This window comes from Pelecanus crispus, chromosome 4 (genome assembly GCF_030463565.1).
Source record: "Pelecanus crispus isolate bPelCri1 chromosome 4, bPelCri1.pri, whole genome shotgun sequence".
NCBI classification, from domain to species: Eukaryota; Metazoa; Chordata; class Aves; order Pelecaniformes; family Pelecanidae; genus Pelecanus; species Pelecanus crispus.
In genome coordinates, this window is record NC_134646.1 from 18,977,615 (window position 1) to 18,998,116 (window position 20,502).

General features: G+C 38.9%; 1 protein-coding gene across 1 annotated transcript in view; it reads right to left on the bottom strand.

The window, feature by feature from the left end:
• Nucleotides 1-20,502, bottom strand: part of WDFY3 (WD repeat and FYVE domain containing 3) — a 122,013-nt gene that overhangs the window by 32,237 nt on the left and 69,274 nt on the right. The window contains exons 27-38 of the mRNA XM_075708881.1: nucleotides 19,181-19,275; nucleotides 17,298-17,418; nucleotides 15,497-15,714; nucleotides 12,625-12,860; nucleotides 11,200-11,334; nucleotides 9,115-9,294; nucleotides 6,978-7,211; nucleotides 4,951-5,050; nucleotides 3,220-3,380; nucleotides 2,410-2,639; nucleotides 1,442-1,551; nucleotides 385-567 (exon numbers count right to left, since the gene is read on the bottom strand). Of these exons, the coding sequence (XP_075564996.1) occupies nucleotides 385-567; nucleotides 1,442-1,551; nucleotides 2,410-2,639; nucleotides 3,220-3,380; nucleotides 4,951-5,050; nucleotides 6,978-7,211; nucleotides 9,115-9,294; nucleotides 11,200-11,334; nucleotides 12,625-12,860; nucleotides 15,497-15,714; nucleotides 17,298-17,418; nucleotides 19,181-19,275 (2,003 nt within the window). The remainder of the gene's footprint in view (nucleotides 1-384; nucleotides 568-1,441; nucleotides 1,552-2,409; nucleotides 2,640-3,219; nucleotides 3,381-4,950; nucleotides 5,051-6,977; nucleotides 7,212-9,114; nucleotides 9,295-11,199; nucleotides 11,335-12,624; nucleotides 12,861-15,496; nucleotides 15,715-17,297; nucleotides 17,419-19,180; nucleotides 19,276-20,502) is intronic.

Here is a 20,502-nt window from a genome sequence, read left to right on the forward strand (position 1 = left end):
CGACATGCTCAAAAGGGGTCCCCCTCCCTGCCTGGTGCATCCAATCCTAAGAATGGTAACACAGGTCACCCCAATCCAAGTGTTCATGGGAAGGAGCTAAATGACTCCACCACTGTAATCCACAATACGCTATTTGGTGCATGCTGACTCACAAAACACAGGACGCTGTTGAGACCACTGACAGTGCTGCATAACGGCCCTGGGTGCAGTGGAGTGCAAGTATATCCTATACACAGTACAGTTTCTGAATGAGATGTTAAATGGTGACAGTTTAGAGTACTTACCACTACACAAAAGCTAAGCCCATATTAAAACATCCAGTGCACATGGTTCACTTCAGGGAAATCTACCATTCAGGTCAGAGAAATCCTCAGTTACACTTACCCAAATGATTTTGCCAACACTTTAAACTTGCTTCCTCAATAAAAGGTCTTGCAACAGTTATATCCACTTGTCCACGATCATTGACAGGTAGCGTCACTTTGAAAACTTCTTCTAAAACCTGTTTTTTACTATGGATCAGCTCTGTCCACACTCTGTTTATGGCTTTTAAAAGAAGCTGGCGACCTGCATAGGTACAAGATCAGAAACAGCAAGCTCTCTACAGTGCTTATAGAATTGGTATTTTTACAGTAGTGAACTGAATAATTTCTGCAATTATACTCTAGTTTTTTGCCCTCTTGCATGACTTGTGAAGTGCCTTCGGCCAGAATGTCTTTTTTTGCCATTTATATGCTATCAGAAAGTACCTAACAGTTAATTTTGGCAATTTTTTTCTCTGTGAATCTGAAACATTGGCTCCGATTAGTTGTGATTCTTCTCCCACATCTATTAACAAAATGAGATTCAAGAAAATCTTACAGAAGTATGTGTCTATATACACATATGCAATTCCATACATACATTACAGTTTAATATTTTTACATATGACTGGGTGCATAAGTACACACCTGCATAAATATTAAATATATACAAGGGGGAAAAAAACCAAAAAACCCCCAAACCACTGAATCCTTTCTTCCACAGCTAGTTCATAAATTTCCTTTGAGTAAATGATCCTGAGGATGCCACTGAATAATAATTTTACAGCTTATATCAATTATTTCTTACCTATGTTAATGTAAGATCCAGATGATACAAAACCATGGTGCACACATAGAATGACCCATTTCTATTGCATTCAACTCAATGCATATAAAGCAATATCTCTACTTCTGGTGCGTGTCCAGAAAACAATGAAGAGCTCTTGCTATTTTTACAGAGCAGTAACTTATCCTGGATATGTCTGTCTTGGTATTTCTAAGTGGTTTTTTCATCTATTTTTTATATATTTTTATACACACACCCCCCAGCCCTAAGAGTAACTGGGGTTAAAAGATTAGTGATGACAATACAGAAGTGGCATTAGCAGACATCTGTGGCTTTGTCACTCTCAGATTACCTTCGCTGACATCTTGATTGTAGACTCCATCTGGTTCTATATCAGAGGGGATCATAATGTGCCAAGTTGTCATCCTGGCTTCTGCTTCCAATCCAAACCCATCAACGTTGCTACGAATACACAATGAATTAACAACAACCGGAAAAAAAATACAAGCTAAAGCATTTGATTCCCTGTGACAGTATCACAAAGATTAATACGTGCTACTACAGCAACATATCTTCACTTCTGTCCACTTCAGTTCTGATAACCTGCAGTCACAAATTGAACTGAAGGTTTATGAAAAATGGCACATCGTGGACACTGATTTTGCTGGAGGAAGACAGTAATATTTGAAGAAACACAAAACAGCCAAGGCCATAAATGGAGAACATTAGGGTTTCTGCTGCTGCTGTTTCCCAAGTGTCTTTGGATGAAACACAAGTCGTACATATTTTTGGAAAGAAGAAACGAAAATGCCAGGCAGGCATTTGCAGCAATGCAGAAAAGTGAGTGTCTGCAGCATTTGTCATGGGCATCCGATTTAATGCCTGACTGGACTTATTCAATGCTATACATCCAAGTACTAAGATACGGCATTTATATGAAATGATTCAATAGACAATAAATCTAGTGACACACCTCTTTGACTATTAATTACTTAGCATCAGTGTTTCTTTCTACCTTGAAAATATTTCAAATTATCAAAGCATAACAACAAATGGTTAGATAAGCACTTGTGTCAGTATTTTAAATACCTCTGCAAAAGGAGGTAAGAATGTTCCTCTATACCTGGGCTCTTCAAACCTAGTTTTGTTTCAAAATGGATCACTTAAGCATCCTTGCATTTCACTGGATGGAAAGTTATAAACAGTTATCCAGAATTTGCTGACTTATTCGCAAGATGAGTGTCATTGCTGAGAGAGAACAAGTGATTTTAATACCTCACAGCCCTGGTTCTGGAATGAACTTCCATCTGAGATATTTACCTTCCCACATGCAGATTAATCAAGCAGTGAGCTAGGCAACTGATGAACTCTTGATCATGATTTCCAGGTCCCAAAATTAAGTTTCTGTTCACAGTAAGGACCCTTAGGGAATCAAGGAGAGCCACTTGCTGAGGAACAGTTTTGTGTGCCCTTGAGAACTGATACAAGATGGTCCTGTTCAGGCAGTGATAAATAGCATCCAGCGATAGTCCCTGAGATCTTCTTTTTGACTGATGTGAAGAAAAAAAAAACCATGATCAGATAGTAGCAGAAAATCAATTTACTGGCAGACAATCTTCCCCTGAATTGACCCATGCTCATTTTTCAAAATTGGTATTTTAATAAAAGCATCAATTCCATGAATTTCAGTGACTGAAATTACATCAGTACATGATGATAAACTTACAATTTTAACATCTATAAAGACGCTGCTGATTTCTAACAACAAGTCTTCCACTGATCTCCATTGAAAGTGCATGAGGAAGCTTCCCAAAAATGTCAAGGTAAATTCAGGAAGCTTCCCAAAATTCATGTGAGGTATTTTTTGTTGTTTATTTTGGGGGATTTCTAAAAAATAATATCATCTGAAAGCAGTTTTTATTCAACTGCCCCATACTGAAGCATACCACACTGACAAGATGGGCTAGGGAAGCTCTAGCAAAAAAGAGAGAAAGCCTGGGGAAGAAAAGGGTACTTCTGTGCTGACCTGACATGCGTCGCTACTAGGTTGCCTAGTGATATCACTCCATGGATTTTAATGTAACCTGCAAAAATGTTTTTGCAGACAGGCTAACAGACGGACATTGTTACCTGTGCAATGAGCTGGATTATGAAGTCAACAAGAAGTTTGGATTCTTTGTTGAACATGCCCTGCCAAAGCTTATCTACCACACGCTGCGTAAAATAAAACACATTGTTCACCAGCACTTGGTAGCTTCCTCCACTCGTTATAGGCAGAGATGCATCTTCGCCTAGGTAACAAAAAAAACCCCAAAGTTTTCTTCATTTATCAAAAAAACCCACATCTGCATAAATACATTCACGTTAGTCTGTGCCTTCTAGACTTCTGTAAAAGAGAAAAAGACTCAGTCAAGGAAAAAGCTAAAACTTCAAGGCTTCCCTACAATGAACTTTGATGGTAAGTGAACATTTCAAACAGACAGTGACAAAGGCCAAAACAGGGGGGGGCTGGGGAGGGAAGAGTCCAGAAGAAATGGTACTCCTGTGATCCTGAGGCATCATATTTATGTAAAGTCATCCTTTTCAACCGGACCTGCACATGTGCAGAACCACCCGTAGCTTTTTTAAATTATAGTTTTGCCTTTTCAAAAAGAAAAGAACTTTTCTAAACAGCTTGAGATGACAAGTGATAGCAGCTGGCATCACTTCTCCCTCACTGTGTTTTGTCCAATAAAACTGAGAGTCAGTGGCATCAGCTGCACATGTCCGTGTGTAAGTAAATGTCAGGCCAGCTATATTGAGAGAACCTTGAAAAGTACAAGTGCTTCCATTTAAAAAAAAGAAAAAAAAAACCATCAGTGGTGTTGATTTTGCTGGAAGTTCACCTACATTTATTCACTTGTCCCATCTGCACATAAAACAACTGAGAGCATCGCACCTGGAGGAAGCTGGCAAAACCTTGAAGAAGGAACGCCTGGGGAAACCAAAGTCCTGCTCCTGGGCTCCACCGAAGTACTTGTAAGGGCAGGCAGCTCTTCTAAGAGCCCAAACCTTCATGTAACATGACTCTGGATTTATTTTACTAACACACTTCACTCAGAGAAAGACAAATCATTGCTGTGGCAAGAAAGAGAGAGCCTTCCAAGCACATTTGAACAGAAATGCACGTTGCTCCATGACATCTAGGATGGAGACAGAGCAGATCAAGAGCTCCTGGGAAGTCCAGCAGGCCACCAAAAATCCAATTGGGCACTTGAGCAGCGATATTGCTACAGGCCATTTCACAATCATCTAAACCCATGCTCTGGTGGGACAGCCCACCGTACTGACACCCAAGTTACAAGCTTCTAATTCTCTTCCTGTTCATTTATTAACTGGATCAATAGAGTGCTAATCCCAGAGGCATTTTCTGGGGTGCTGCATTCATAATAAAACTACAGAAGGGGGAAATGGAAACAAAGCTAACTTTTAAAAACTGAAGCTCCACCCATGATAAATTGACAAAAGCTTCAGATCCTCTACCACGGCAAGAAGGACAAGAGAGATGATGCAAGATCCAGTTTTGTTTCTTTTTGACGTGATTACCATTTGTCTGGCTTACATATCCAAAACAGTCATCCCCCCCCCCCCCCCCCTTTTTTTTTTTTTAAACAACCTATTTTACAGCTTTGGCACAACTGAGATAGAAAGGGAACATGCAAGCACAGCAACACCATTTACACATCAAAGGAAAGGGAAGGACAGGGAAAAATATAAAGACAATCAAGTTGTAACAAAAGAGGACGCTAATAAAGAAAAAGTTAAATAACCAAAACCTTTTGCTCAAATCAACAGATTGATAATTAAACTTTGCTATATTACCCAATAAAACATCAGCTGCGAGTAAGTGATCCATCACTCCATCCAAAACGTACGTCTGAAACTCCTTCTGCTGCGTTCGTGTTGATCTTTCAGGGGAAGCCTGATAAAAGAAATACAATGTTAAGATAATGAATAACTCTGAGTGAGCAAAACGACGGAGAGGGAGGGTGTTCTAGGTGAATTCCTCTTTTCTCAGCTCTTGTGAACCATCTTTTTTTCTCTTAACATTCTGTCTCAAGTAAAAAGTCTCGGCTTTATCTAAAAATTTAAGAATGCATGTCAAGTATACACTGGCTGTATGCAGTCTTACAGAGTAGGCATTATTCCTGTTTAAATTCAGTAAATTTGCCTTCTGCCAAGAAAAGAACACATTCTGAAAAGCTGCATGGTTAACCTGTGACCTCCTCAGTTCACATAGTCACCTTCCTTCAGTTAAAAAAAAAAAAACAAAAAAACCTTAAGCAGGACAGATCAAACATGTAAGTTGATCATCACTTCTGTGTGGAGTTCTGCGTATTACTACAGCAGCCTTGGTATAGTCATATAATAAGCGGATGTGCTAAGCCTTTCTAATTTCCTTTGCACTTAAAGGGGAAAAACACTTTATCACCTTGTGTTGTTCAATGAATACATAATCATACCTAACTGAATGATCCCCTTAAACAGTCCTAGAAAGCAATATAACATTAAGTGAACCTGCTTTTGTCTTGCCCTGTAACAGTTTAGCAGTGTGTACATACCCAGTCCTCTGTTTATGCTAAGGGGTCAGTAATTAACATTGACAAGTGACAACAGATTAAAACAGCAGTAAAGCAACTACAACCAATTGAAATATGCTTCCTGATGTTCACATATAACTGCATCTCTTGACAATTCATTTTTTGCTTTGTGACAGCAAAAAGATGCCAAACTACTCCAAATTTTTTAGGAAATGCACAAGCACAGTCTAAAATTCCTGCAGCTATCAAAGAAAACAGGGAGACTCAGCAACACATAGAGGGTAACAAATAGGCAGGTCAAGCAAGAATGTGAACTGAATGTTTCAAAATACATTGTCTGAAGAAGGTGTGGCCAAGTTAAACAGTAACCGAACTCCTCATTCCCTGCCTCACCATTAAGAAAAGGATGCTTTCTGCAGATATCACAAACTTTAAAAGATAATTTACGGGAAGATAACAGTTATTTTGTGAACTTTTACAGCATATGGCACCATACGTCTGCCACTTCTTTTTATCTAATATGAATAAAACAGAAGCCTTAATATTTCTGCAGGGATTTGCAGGGATTTTATGTTTTTGACAGAACCAATACAGTTGTCATGGTCTGAAAGGTGTTTAACAAATGAATCATGTTCTACAAAAACAAAACTTGAAGAAAGCTACAACTTCTCATGCTGCACTGTTGAACATCTACTGTTGCAATCCATTACCTGGTTCCAGACGAAAGGAGGTATTGGCTAAGATGCCAAAACAAGATTCTGGCTGCTCTAAAGTGAGCACAAAATAGAAATAAAATATTGACATGGCATGCTCAGCAACTAACAGAGCCATTTGACTGGCCGAATGAGAGTTAAGGAGCCCACAAACAAAAGCAATAGCAGGGCTGTGGTGTGGAGGGGAGAACAGAGCACAGCAAGAAAAAAGCCAGGTAACCAGCATGCAGACTGTCAGCTCAAGCACGTGAGATGGTCACCAACATACATGAATGCTGGGGCGGGGAGGGGCAGGCAGGGAGGAGAAGTCCAGAAAACATTCTCAAAGTAAGGCTGAAATAAACCCTCTGCATTTGCTTTCTTAGTTTTTCCAAGCTGTTAAAGAAAGGGGAGCAAACTGCTATTTATGAGACACTAGTGTTCCTTTTCTTTATTTGCTCTTATTTCATGACAATTTACAGAATCATACTGAATCCCAGGCCGTCACTCCTCTAACTTCAAAAGGTATGTAAAGGAAAACATTTTAGGGAATAAGTGTCATAATAAGTTCAAATAATAAAAAAAACCCAAAACACAAAACACAAAGAAATGGTACCTCTAGCAGAAGATCTACCAGTGGAGTCTGTTTGCTGGCTGGTGTGAGACATAAGTTATCAATTATCAGCACACGCATGAAGTCAAACACAAACTTCTTGGCAGGATGGTTGGTTAGGTATGTCTTGGTGCCAACATTGCAGTATTCTGACTGGCTCCTGTTCATGCCCGAATCAGCTGCAAAGGCTTTAAACTCTTCAGCTGGGGACCCAACTTCATCATCAAGATCAGTGACCTGTGAAAAAAACCACGTTAAAACTCTAGAGATAGCAAATTAACAGTAGTTTGTTCGCTACTCCACTCTTTACTTGTCTTTCTAAGGCTATTCACTTCACATTTTGCTTCTTAAGAAGCCTTTTTACAAGATTATTGCCTTCAGGATCAGTCTAATACACAACAGGAAAAACATTGAAATTCTAGTTTTGTGTTCCCAAAGCAAACAGTAATCAGTGAAGGCTGGCATGTGTTACGTGAACTAGAGATCACATTTCATATTCACTTACCAATAAGAAGTACTTGAGCAATTTCTAGACACTTTGCAAAAATAAATTTTCTCATTGCAAAAAAGAAAAGCTTTGAAAAAATTAACTAAAGCAGTTAAAATAAAATCAAGACAGAAGCCAACTAAAAAAGGTTATCAAGCTTATGTGACAGAAAAAAAAAAAGCTCTCTACAGTTTTCCTCTTTCTGATGAACAAGAACCTTTGAGGGACTAGCTCTTAAGGAGGACTGTAACAAAAGCGCAAACAGTAATGACAGCTGTCAAATCCAAATGACTGGCTGTTTTTATCTAACACCCTCCTCCAAATTCAAGAGAAGACAATATGATTTCCCTCAACAGGCTTAGTGCATCACCAGCTTACATGTGAAGTAACCAAACATTTTGAATGTTTGGTCTGCTTCAGTAGGAGAGTTCTCCCAAGAAATGAAGAGAAGCCTAGACGCGTAGTCCTTCTGGTTTTAATGGCAACCTCAGAAAGGCTGAAAGATCAGTTAGGATCTTTCTCTCAAGGATGAATTTGGACTATAATGTTTTATTGCAGGGAAACTAGCTGTTATTAATCTATCTCACAAGGGATTGATTAGTTCTACATGTTTGGGCAGAGGAAAATGCTGGAGCAGCAAACTGATTTAGAGTCAAGAGAGCCCACAAAGAGCGAAGAGCTCAAGTTGTCAGGCAGCTATTGGAAGTTTCAAGGGACCTGGTAGTTAAAGTAAAACCTGCTCAGAGACACAAGGCTCCTCTAAAAAACTCTATGTAGGTGAATGCCAAATCAGCATTACCAGTTTGTAAGTGGCACTTGTTTTTTTTAAGAGTGCTCCTGGCATCTACTTCAAGAGCAAATTAATCTAAAAAGCAAAATAAACTATCTTTACGAGAGACTTATCAGCACACCCCTTTAAAAATTGATCTCCCATTTCTATTGACAACAAAAAGATAGTATGCCACCAGTATTTCCTGAAGTATTTTATCATACCCTCCCTAGTTCTAGCATTTACCAACCTGTAGCCTAACTACCCTTCCATGTTCTTAGTAAAATTACTTTTAGACGTTGGCTAACAATAACTGTTTCCTTGCCATTCATATTGTAGAAACAGTATCATTTGTAAATGATGCTTAGCTCAAAAAATACTTCAAGCGGCAATGCAAGCAAAGTTGAATTCACACCATCTCCTGGCTTGAACTCAGTAGTTCCAGGTAATACAAGAACACTGTTTTGTGGTTAAGCCACAAAAGAAGAAATGGGAAGTGGGAGGCAAAAAAGAAGTTTTAGGTTTTATCACATCCTCCAGACCAGAGGGCTGAAAGCATAGGCTGACCCAGCCTCTTTTGGTTTTGTAAATCTGAGCTGACATTGTTCATATGAGTGAAAAAACTGATCCACTAGAAAACAAATAAACCATGTACATTCCCCCTACAATTAAGTTTCAGATGTCGCTGCACAGCACTGCCCTTCAGATGAACATGCGCTTCTCTCAGTTCTACAATGCAAGTACAAAACATCCAGCCCAGCCTTTACAACAACCTCTTTCTGCAGGGTAAGTAGAGCTTTATCTTGTATGACTGTTAATTGATAAATCCTCAAAAGTAACATTCAGGGGAAAAAACAAAAGAGTGAACTACTTGGATTTCCTACCATCTCAGAGTAAGGTCGTATGTTGAAAGGAAACACTGTTGCTGCCAGCGCACACAGGAACTCTGGACTCATCCACAAGGAAATGAGGTCCGGCACATTGTGATACAAATATCGAAAGAACTGCATCAAGGTGACTGGATATTCTCGAAGCCAAGAGCCTTCTTCCTCTGACTGCCAAGGCTGGGTTGAAAAACAAACAGCACATTAGCACAGATGGTACTAACTGAAGAATGCTCATTTCAGAAAGGAGCTGCAGGAAGAGGAGCTGTAGGGTCAAATATGCAATCAAACACATTGTCAAACAGGCAATGAAACACATGATCGTGACGTGATCAAAGATGGGGCCAAATGTGATCAACCACGTGGACAAGCACTTGTTCAAGCAGAGTAGAAATAAGTGACTGAACATGTGGCCAAGCACATGACCAAGTGTGCAAAACACATATGGAACATGTCAAATGTGTGTTGGAGCACTTATCAGAACACATGACTGAAGACATGGTGTCTGAATATGTGACCTAATATCTGATCAAACAACTGACAGAAAATGTGTTTGAGCACATCACCAACGTGTTGCAAACCTGACCCAATGTGACAGAACATGTGTAAGCATGTCACCATACAATGAACACCTGACCAAACACATGGCTAATCTTGCCTCCAGAATGTGGGACAACTGAACAAGCTACCAACTTCTAACACACACATAAATCATATATTCAAACCATGTGCCTGCAACAGGTGACAACAGAACATGTGATAAGAGAACATGTGTCCAAGCCATCACAAACGCGTGACTGAACACACAGCAGCATGTCATTGTACCATAAATGCATGAGAAACACCTAGCTGAACATGACAAACATGACAACAGGACATGTCATGATAAAATAGGCTGGAACAAGTTGCAAGCACATGATGAAATGTAACCATACACATGACTGAACATGCGGTAAACCCACAGCAATAACACAGGGCAGCCTAACACATGACAGTAACTTATGCCTGAGTATGTGTTCGAGCACATCACAAACAGGAGACTGACCTGCTTACAACACATGACTGACCGTAAGACAAAACATGTGTCTTAACATGTTAATGATTCAAAACATTTTGGTAAACATGACCTGACTCATGTCAACCTAAAAATGTGATGGCACATTTGAACATACACCTGATAACACAGCACAAGACAGCAAGACAAGAGACAGCACATGTCTCTAAGCATGTCACAAATGCATCCAAACAGGTGAAGACCAAACACATGACAGAACAGGTCATCAGCAAGAGACAGAACATGTGACAACAGGAACACGTACCGCAGCAGGTCACGAACATGTAACCAGTACATACGTCCAGAAGATGCTTCTGAACATGTTAACATACAAGAGACATGCAAGCAATGCTTCTCAGAGCACATCACAAAACACATGACGACCAGACAGGCAACAACCGAACAGGTGCTGCTTTTCAAACATTTAATGAGAGAATTTTCAGCAGGTAACACACTCTGGCTCCAAGGAAATAAAAAATTTTCCCACTGAGAAACCAACTTTCACTACTCTTGACATTAGATTCAAAGATGAGAAGATGACACATTTTTCTGGCAGAAAATTCATTTCCTCCAGCATGCGGCTATTAATAGTCAGGGGACTTCTCTGCATGTGGAAGGTTCATGCACAAAATCTGCAACTCGCATAGCTCTGAGCAGATGGGATATAGAGTCTCAAACATTCCCCCACGATGTTAATCAGGAAAGAAATTCAATGATCTCTGCCAAGGGCATTTTATCCTTCTGCTTTCTTGTCTTGTTTTAATTGCAGCAAAACACAAAGCCCAGCCTTTTTGTGAAAAAGCAGCGTTAATTTTGTGGCCACTAGTATCTCTACAGATACTGAAAAATAAAGTAACATAGAATAACCCACTGACAATGATGGTTTGCACCCAAGTATTTATGAGCCTAACTCACAGCTGGGTTTGTTGTGACACTAACAAAACCTCAACTTTTCTAATTCGGCTTTTGACCACATGGCAAACTCAAACAATTCTGTACATTCAAGTATGAGCAAGATTTTTTATGCTTACGGAATTCAGCATGCTTCTCAGCATTCCCAGTAACAAGAAGGCAGCTTCTGTGCAAACACTGTGTATTGAGGAGGTAACGGTGCCACTGGAGGCAGGAACTCCAAATATGAATGTCCAAATAGAGTCTAAATCAAACTGTAAGAGGTGAAAGAGAAGAAAGAAGACATGAAATAATCCCTTTCTCCTGTGCAATTTGATACTGCTTTTTATTACATCTACAATATGCTCATTTGGCATTATCTAAAAAATTAATTGTTTCACGTCCTCCAAACTTTATCCCCAAAAGCTTCATATGAAGGTCGCGTCTCACTGAAGAAAATTCCTTCTAACCATGGGCTAATGTAACTGCAACTCGCACCTTCTCAAAGTATTTAAGTGTTTTGAAACAAGAAGAGATATGACAGCACAAGTGCTGCACAATCAACTCAGTTTACTTCAGTTGCATCTAGCCGTAAAACTTACATGGCATCCCACAGAACAAAAAAAAACAAAGAACAAACCAAACAAACCAAGTTGCTTTTTTCAGCAAGTTCAAAAAATTAAATCAATTAAAAAAAAGGACAAAGTGCCCACCTCTAGCATTAAGAGTGCTACTGCTAAATATTTTAAATAGTTGAATTCAGTTTTGATTTAACAGTGCCGTACTTCAATGCTGTAAGCAGGAGATGAGCTTCAGGCCTCTGCTTTACTTTAGCACAGTGCTGAATGCGCTGTCAAGTATTCCTCTTGAGAAAACAGGCAGGCAGAATACCTTCTGGTCTGAAATTTTTACTTTCCAGTTCCCATGGATAAATAGACGTTAGCACTGCATCCATTCTAAACAGGCACCTTGTCTATCTGGAGTGTGGCTTTTCTCCATAAAGCACTATACTAAGGCTTTCTAGGACTCTGTTGTAGACCATATAATATCTACTAATTTACATACAATTAAAAAAAGTCCAAAATCAACCTGTTCAGAATAAGAACAATAAACGTTTTCCAGCAAAAACTGAGATGCCTCCCTACAAAACCACAGAGACTTTCTGAAATAAAAGCTACCTTGTTTTGTCTGTAACCTCGTGCACTCTCTTCAAGACAGTAACTCCCCACTCTTTCAAAAAAACAACAAAAAAAAAAACCAACCAGCAAAGAAAGCAAGCAAAAAATTATGCCCCTTTCAATGCCCACACCACGCCAGCTCAAACCAGGGATCTGCTTCTCATTTGATCCCAAAACAGACAAGAAAGACACGAGCGACAGCTATGGCATAACAGGCTGGCTTCCACATACTCCCATGGTACCTTGTCCTCCCACCCCAAACAGCTCAGCACTAAACACCACATCGTGACTGTGAGTCAGCTGCAGAGATGAAGGGGGCCTGGTTAATCCATTATTTTCTTTCACGACAGACAGAATTACATTTACATCTTACTAGACAATCCCTACCTGGCAACCCTGATTACATCGGCTGCTGATGACAGGTGCACTGACCTGCAGGTTTTCGGGCAGTTCAGTGACCGGCTGCTGCAGGAAAAGGGCCATGAGGAGGAAATAGAGTGCAGGTACATTAGTGTGCTTTGGGAGGAGAGACTGCAGAACAGGAAAGCCTGGGAAGTGACAAGCATCCCGGTTAATCTCCCGGACTGTCGATCTGCCACCAGCACTCCTGCCAACATTGAACCCTAAGATGAAAAAAAAAAAAAAAAAAAAATACAAAAAGCCAACAATGTTAATAGGGAAATCCTTGTGAAGCTCACTCTTACTTAAGTAGCAAACTCGAGAGGGTACCTCCTCAGAAATTAATGCTGTAAAAAATGAATGTGTGCATACAGACTACCACACGCATATTACACAGTTCTGCTTCAGATGTCTAACTTCTTTAATCAATAAAAAAGGAAATTATTGCCTTCCAGTACCACATAGATGACACTGCTCCATACAGACTGCCTAATGCTACTGCATACACACACAGATCCATTTTCTGACCACAACCACAATTTCAGACTTTTAAAACACCCAAGCTTCTGAAAAAAGGTATTTTGCTGGCTGAGAGGGAAGCTCTCTGTACCTTAATTTCAGGTACAGATTTATATTATCAAGCAGCAATCCCATGGTTCATTTAAGTTGATGGGTGGCTGATTTGTTTCCAAAGATGTTTCAGGGCATCTTGTTTCAGCTGGTTTGTTACTGATTAATCAGTTGGTACGAAGCATTAAATGCTCTTATTTTATCTTAAGTGCTGCCAGAGGCACAAAACTCACCGTTTGTGACCCTGTTTCTACCTGGGTATTTAATTTTCCTATTAAAAAAAAAAAACACTAGGATGGCAGAAGCTCTTATTTTCAAGTGAGGAAGGAGACTAGAAGACAGTTCAGTCTCTGCACCAGCACAGACAGTGAGCTATTCTTCTGACACTGCGAGAGATCAGGTTGTTTTTCCAAGGCTCTAACACAGACATTCTTTCCACCAGAAACTGAGTTCTTAAACAGAAAACATCTACCAGGAATCAGACTAATGAAATCTTTGCTACAAAGTTGCAGGAATTCCATCAATAATCTTGAACAAAGATGGCTCATATTTGGTTTCATAAGAAATCTTGGAGCCAATGTGTTGTAATTTATTAAAAAACACAGGGTATGAAAGTTAGATAATCTGACACTACCATTTGATGAGGCACAAGTTTAAAAATATCTGTTTGGTCACAATCTAGCTTGGATTCAATTAAAGTGATACTATAATAAGAAAAATAGGAAAACTCTACAAATACTCTCCAAATGTGATTGTAAATAAAAACCTTATTTAGACAGATTTTCTAACTGAAGAAAATTTTTATGGTTTTGGACACTTAAAGCGGATACTGAATAAACAACAGTCAATTCCCTAAAATATCAATGGTTTTCAAATTTTAAGGCACATGCATGTGCATAAACTGTTTCTCAAATAAAATACAGGACCTTAATCAGAATTAGCCAAACAACAAATGCTATAGTATGTTAACAATGACTGACTGTTTGCACTTGTAGTATGGTTTCTGAAAAACTGTTTTCCTTAACCTAATTCATTAATAATGCAAAGAAACATCCTATGTTCCTAGTTGTATATCCTGAAGGATATATTATGGGAAACCACTGTAAACAGACAGACTTAATAGACAGTTTTATTTATGTAAAAAATAACAAGATAGCATAAGATACTTTGACAGATTTCAAAGAGACCAAACAGAAAAAAATGGACTTTATATTTTCATTTCAGGAAAAGTCCTCTTCCTGAAGTAAGACCACTTCAACAACACCTCACAATTACTTCCTTATAATAAACCAATTTGGAAAAACCTTTAGCGCAGAAACAGATCATATACTGCTTCAACACAGAGAGGTGGCTCCTTGTACAGTCATTTTAGAAACAACAATTAAGTTGAAAGTACTATTAATACCACTGCCCTGATCTAAAGCCTACTCAAGGTCATGAAAGACTCCCACTTAATGTCAACAGTTTTGCATCAGGGTCTGAACGGACATGTGTCTGAAAAGCACTACCTTATTTTGACTAAAAAAATACAGGTCCATGGGAAATCACCACTACCCCTGTCTACACAGAATTGACATCTGTTATTTCAGACACTTGGAGATGCATTTCAGACAGCTTAGAGATGCTGAAAATGGGTCCTGTAGCACTAAAGCCTTATACACTGAATTCTAGATCACATGGGGTAACGGAAAGTTCTGACAACCTGGATAAATGAGGCTTTAAGAACCTGCAAAGAAAGTCTTTAATAACAGACAGAGCGCGAGCGTGCATGCATGCAGGAGAATGCAGGAGAGGGAAAGAAAGGCTGAGACGATACTGTGAACAGCTCAGGTATAACATCGCATGATGCTCTAACTAATAAAAGTAAACAAACAAGTAAATTTAACTGAATCTTTAACACCTATGTACATAAGGTTCTATGCTATGCTACCTTTGCATTTAGCTCAGGTGTGCTTGCCCATAGGACATACTTAACTGTACCATGATGGTAACAGCAAAAACTGATTAGCTACACAGGCTTCATGCAGATGATGAGGTAATACTGAACTACAATGAAATCTGTGTAATGTCAGCTGAAGGGCAGTTTTGTAATACCACTTCTTTTGCATAGGAAATCTAACTCTTAGTTGTAAGAAAAACAAAGTGCAGAGGCATCTGATTGCAGCACAGACAACAGTAACAGAAAGGATGCATCTGCCAGATAGTACTCATACAATAACCTCCGCCTTGACACATACGCACACACACTTGCACACAATCCTTCAGTCATGAAGGGGCTGAGATGCCGTACCTAGCACAGTACCAATCTTATTGGTCAAGACAGAATCCGTCTGATCGAGCCAGCCTCCGCCACTGAGACCCTCCTTAAATTTGATAAGGATGGACTGGTTACTCAACAGGACCACAAGAATTCGCATGGCTGCTGTGACCGTGGTGGAATGCAGATGTTCTTCCATAAACATCATAATCCAATCAAAACCCAGTGTCTTGACCAGTTCTTCACAAGCCCTAATTAAAGAGAAAAAAAAAAGTAATCACATTTTACAGCATTTAGTTTCCTACTAGACAGCAAAAATCAGCGTCCTCCCCTACAGAGCAAACTTCAAGAACAGAGAAAATTCAGATCTATTGAAGAGTTAACTGAATTCTTAGGTGAGGTTTCTACACAATAAGAAATGTTGCTCACCAAATCTTGTTAAATGGAACACTTAGAGTGTATTTGTTTAGCAGAAAGGGAAGACTAAATACAGTTCTGGGGACTATTCCATTGCATGAGATTTCCCCAATTTCTGCTTTTGATAACAAATGTGGAATGCTAAACTGGAAATGTTTTACATAAATTACAATTTCCAAATACTTTTTGCTGAGCCATATGTAGGTAGAGAGTTTTCACAAGCCTTTTTAATAAACTGGTATTAAAAAATGAGGGTTTTTTGGGGTTATTTTTTTTGGTTAAGGGAAGAGTTGCATGGGAATATTTGAAAGAATATGGTCTCCCCCCTCCCCCCTTTTAAAAAACAAAAAACAAAAAACAACAAAAACCCAAAAAACCAGTATTGCTGAAAAGCTCAAACTGGTTCAGGTTGTATATCAACCAACACTCAGTCAATTGCTACATAATCTACATATGCCATATGTCCACATAATGTGTCCAACAAGCTCAATACAGCCTACTGGCCAGTTGCTTGAAAGTTGTATTTTGTCAAGGTTTAACTTGACAGTGTTTCAAAGTCTCTTCTCCAACTCACCATATGAGTCTAGTGCCTCATTAAACTATAATATCATGTTCCCTCACATGCAATTTTAAGGAACTAAGGGGCATTCTAGGGTCAGTGATCCTAACGATAACCCTACTGAAGCCATCTGATCTTAACCAAATGAGAAGTTGACTATCCCACTTCTCTAAAAACACAAGTTTTCTCTTTCGACAGATTTTATTTTCTCTGTAGCCACGCATGAAGTTATGAGAAAACAGCACCAAGAAGTACGCAAGGAGAGCAGAGGGTCAAAGAACCAGCTCGCCAGATAACAAACCTTAAAAAAATCAAAGTAGCCAGACATCCACTCTTGTTTCCACTGCATCCTAATTCACTTGTGATCCTCTGTCCCTCAAAGCTTTAAAATTAACAATTTTACAAAGGCTATTTTTCTTCCATGAAGTAACAATAAGAAGCAGGCAATCTCCCCCCGATCTACTACGTATTTTCCTCTCCTGCTGATACTTACTTCTGTTGTTCCTAACTTGAAGCATCAGTTTCTACTAATGCTGTCAACCATGGTCTTAATCTTTTTTTTTTAAAGATTCGAAACAAAAAAGTTAATGCCATAGCTGGAAGATACGTGTTAGTTACACCAGCATCTGCTTAGTACTGTTATTCTTGCTACCACAACTGACAGCATACAACTCAATAATCATGCATTCCATTTCTGCTAGCATACCCAAAGCTAATTCAGTGACATCTGCATAAATCATTCAATAGTTCTTATAAAATTATGCAATTCAACTAGTGAATCATATGGGGGCTGTATAATTCTCCCCCTTGAAATAAAAAATTATTTACTTTCTCTATCTCAAGCTTTTTTGTACTTACTGCAAATTAACAGTTGTCTTTTCTTTAGATGTATACAGAAGTTTCAGAAGGATATCTAAAAGCCTGTTCCGCAGTAGAATAAGATTAGCTGAAACAAGTCCTCCAAAATCATCCTCTGTTCCTAAACACCAAGTACAAAAAAAAAAAAAAAAGCAAAGTTAGGCTTTTGGAACTCTGACATTTTAAAGGCTATTCATATATTCCACACATAAGCAAACGCAACCTGATCCCAGTCAGGTCAGAAGGAAGCCATGCTAAAGTGCAGGCAGTCTGCTATACAGTGCTGAGAAACACTTGGTGCCCCATTATCATCGTCACACAGTTTGGTTAGTTTGAAGAACAGGTAAAAGGGAATCGCAGCCTCTCAGACAATAATCTAAACTGAGGTGGTCCAAATTAGCGAAACTAGTCACTCCTGGCAGGTAGAGACATAAAAACAATCAAACACACATTCCACCCCCACTCCCACAACACAACAGTTGGATAAGCATTTTGCATTATTGGGGGAAAGGGGAAATCCCAAGAAAAAAAAAAAACCCTGATACTTTTCAACTCCCTCAAAATCTAAGAAATGGGGAGAAAAATTCGTTTCCTTTTCTTTCAACTGCTCCCCAAACTCATCATCAGTTGAAAATCACACTGCAAAACAAGCAAATACATGCAGCTCAGGACTAGCTTTACAATTATTTTGTGAATCCCTCTTACTGTACCTTATACTGTCAAAGGAGGACTATGTTTTTACATTACTTAAAAAAAAGAAAATTGGAACTTGAGGCGACACGCAAAAATTAAGACAGATAAATGCACACTTCCTGGGCCAAAGTTTTGTGCACAAGTCACAGACACGAACACAAAGCATCTTCTGTGGCAGAAATACAGCAGAACTGATGAAGCCCAGTAACCTAAAAATCTCAGGTCCTTTGCCTCAAAAGCTTCTCTCTCCATTCCTTCCACAGCCTGAATTTCTCCCCAAGGTTCTTCAGTCCCCCAGGTAGGCAAAAAGCAGCTCAGGCCGTGGTTAGTCTGGGAAAAAAATATCACTGGCCTGTAGTGAGAACACCAATCTAGACCTGTCTCCAATACCCACTCCCTCTCTTTTTCACTAAAAAGCTCGACTTTAATCATCTTTGAGACTGCAATGAACAAAAGTATTCAGAAGGAACAGGAGAGGCACAGGGGGATAATGATGAATGTGCAGACTGTCTAAACCTTGTTTGTTGGGAAACTGGACTAATAAAGCTAACTGTAAAGTGGAAACACTTCTCTCTCACCTGTCCCTGTGCACCAGTATATTCCCGAGAGATGTAGAAACATAGGATCTTTGGGCACCCCCTTCTAGTTATCTGGGGGACATCCACTGTAGGGCTAAAACATTTCTGTTCAGGGAGACTGATCGAAAATACAATTGCATAAACACTTTTTCTTTAGGAAAACACGGGTAGAAATGGTCTCAAAATAATTGAATATAAGCATTCTTGAAGGACAGTAAAGAAACTTTTTTTTTTCCTCCTAAAAAAATAACTAGACTGTCTTAGTTAATTCTTTCACTTCTCCACACCTGGAGGGCAGATGCACCTAGTAATCTGTTTTTGCCTTTCTTCTCTCCCCACAAAGAAGCAGAGATGCACAGCTGATTTGAAGGAGTGAGTGGAGGAAGCAGAACAAAACTATGCAGTGTTAGATAAAGGAAAACAAAAGTACATGGGTTTTGTACTGCTTTGCACACAATACGGAAAACTGAAGCACCACAACTAACCAGCAGCTGGGTTATAACAAAATTACAATATTGCTAATGACAGTACTTCTACATTTTAAGTATTTAAGCACAGAAGAGATCGCAAAGTATTTCTCTTCTACTGCTTCTAAGCCATGCCATCACTTACCACTGTCAAGCTTTTCTTCATTGTTTATTTCCATGACCACAAACTTCTCACAGACTGCAAATGTAGGTAAAGTGGAAGAGATGAACTGTCCAAACCTTGATGCATACAGAAGAAAGAAAAAAAATCATTCATTGATATGACAGGTGCACTCTCATCTATCAATAATTCACCTTAAATAAAAAACCGTAACTCATGAGAGGGTGATACCCAAACCCATCAATTTTCTCATAGTTGAAGATTAAGGAAAATGGTCTCCATCTAAAGTTACTAGCCAAAACCCAGATTAATGTGTAGTAATTAGTAGAATCTTTGCAGACGAGTCTGCAGGTAAGGACCCTGAAAATGCTAGGATTCAAGAAGGGAAACTGGGAGGTACCACCAAGTCCTAGTAAAAGGAACACCATAAGTTAAAGAAAGGACAACAAAACATTATTCTCAAACCGCTACAGCTGAACAAGTATTACATCAAAAACAGTGATTATTTGACTCTGGTACAACGTTTAGGCCTATAGCTTGAGGTGATGTAACACAAGGTCATGGTTTTCTAAGACAAGGCAATGATGTGCTACTCAAAGAAAGGAGATGCAATATATTCCTCTTTCCTCTGGAACTAACCTGAAATGGTCCTAGCTAGTATAACTTCTCTCAAGTTATACAATATTTTTCATTTTTATTTCCAGGAAGGAGAACAAGAAACACTCTGATAGGCATTCTACAATATGTCCCATAACCATTTAAGCATAAAATCAACGGTTTTATTCTCAAATCATTTTTTGCCCTGCGTAATTCAAACAGACAGGTAAGATGTTCAGGTTGATGCTTCTGACACCTTCAGTTGTACTTAAAGTGAGAAGCTGAAAACACGACCACTTGTATGCAAAGAACCCCCAAGCCCTGCAATATTTTATCCACTTCCATTATAATGAAATGTAAGACAAGAAAAATTAAGTTTTCAAGGGGTTGGACTCATTTAAAAACATTTCAAATACTCTGTATGTATGAACTGTTATTATTCATGTAACTTTCATCGGTCAGAATTAATAGTACTGTATCTGACAGCCTTAAGTATTTTTCTAGACAGTGATGATTAAGAAAAAATCTTGAACTAAACCTTTCATGTGGGAAAGTAATCAAAGCTGCATTTTAACCAGAAGTATCATTATATCATCTTATATCATATATCATATATTATGTGATATATCACCTATATATCATCTTAAGTAATATTCAATGGTATTTAAGAAAAGTGCTCAGTGCTTCACATGAACAAGGGAGCTGCAATACAGCACCTTTCCTTTTCACCTGCAGAACATTAAGCCAGT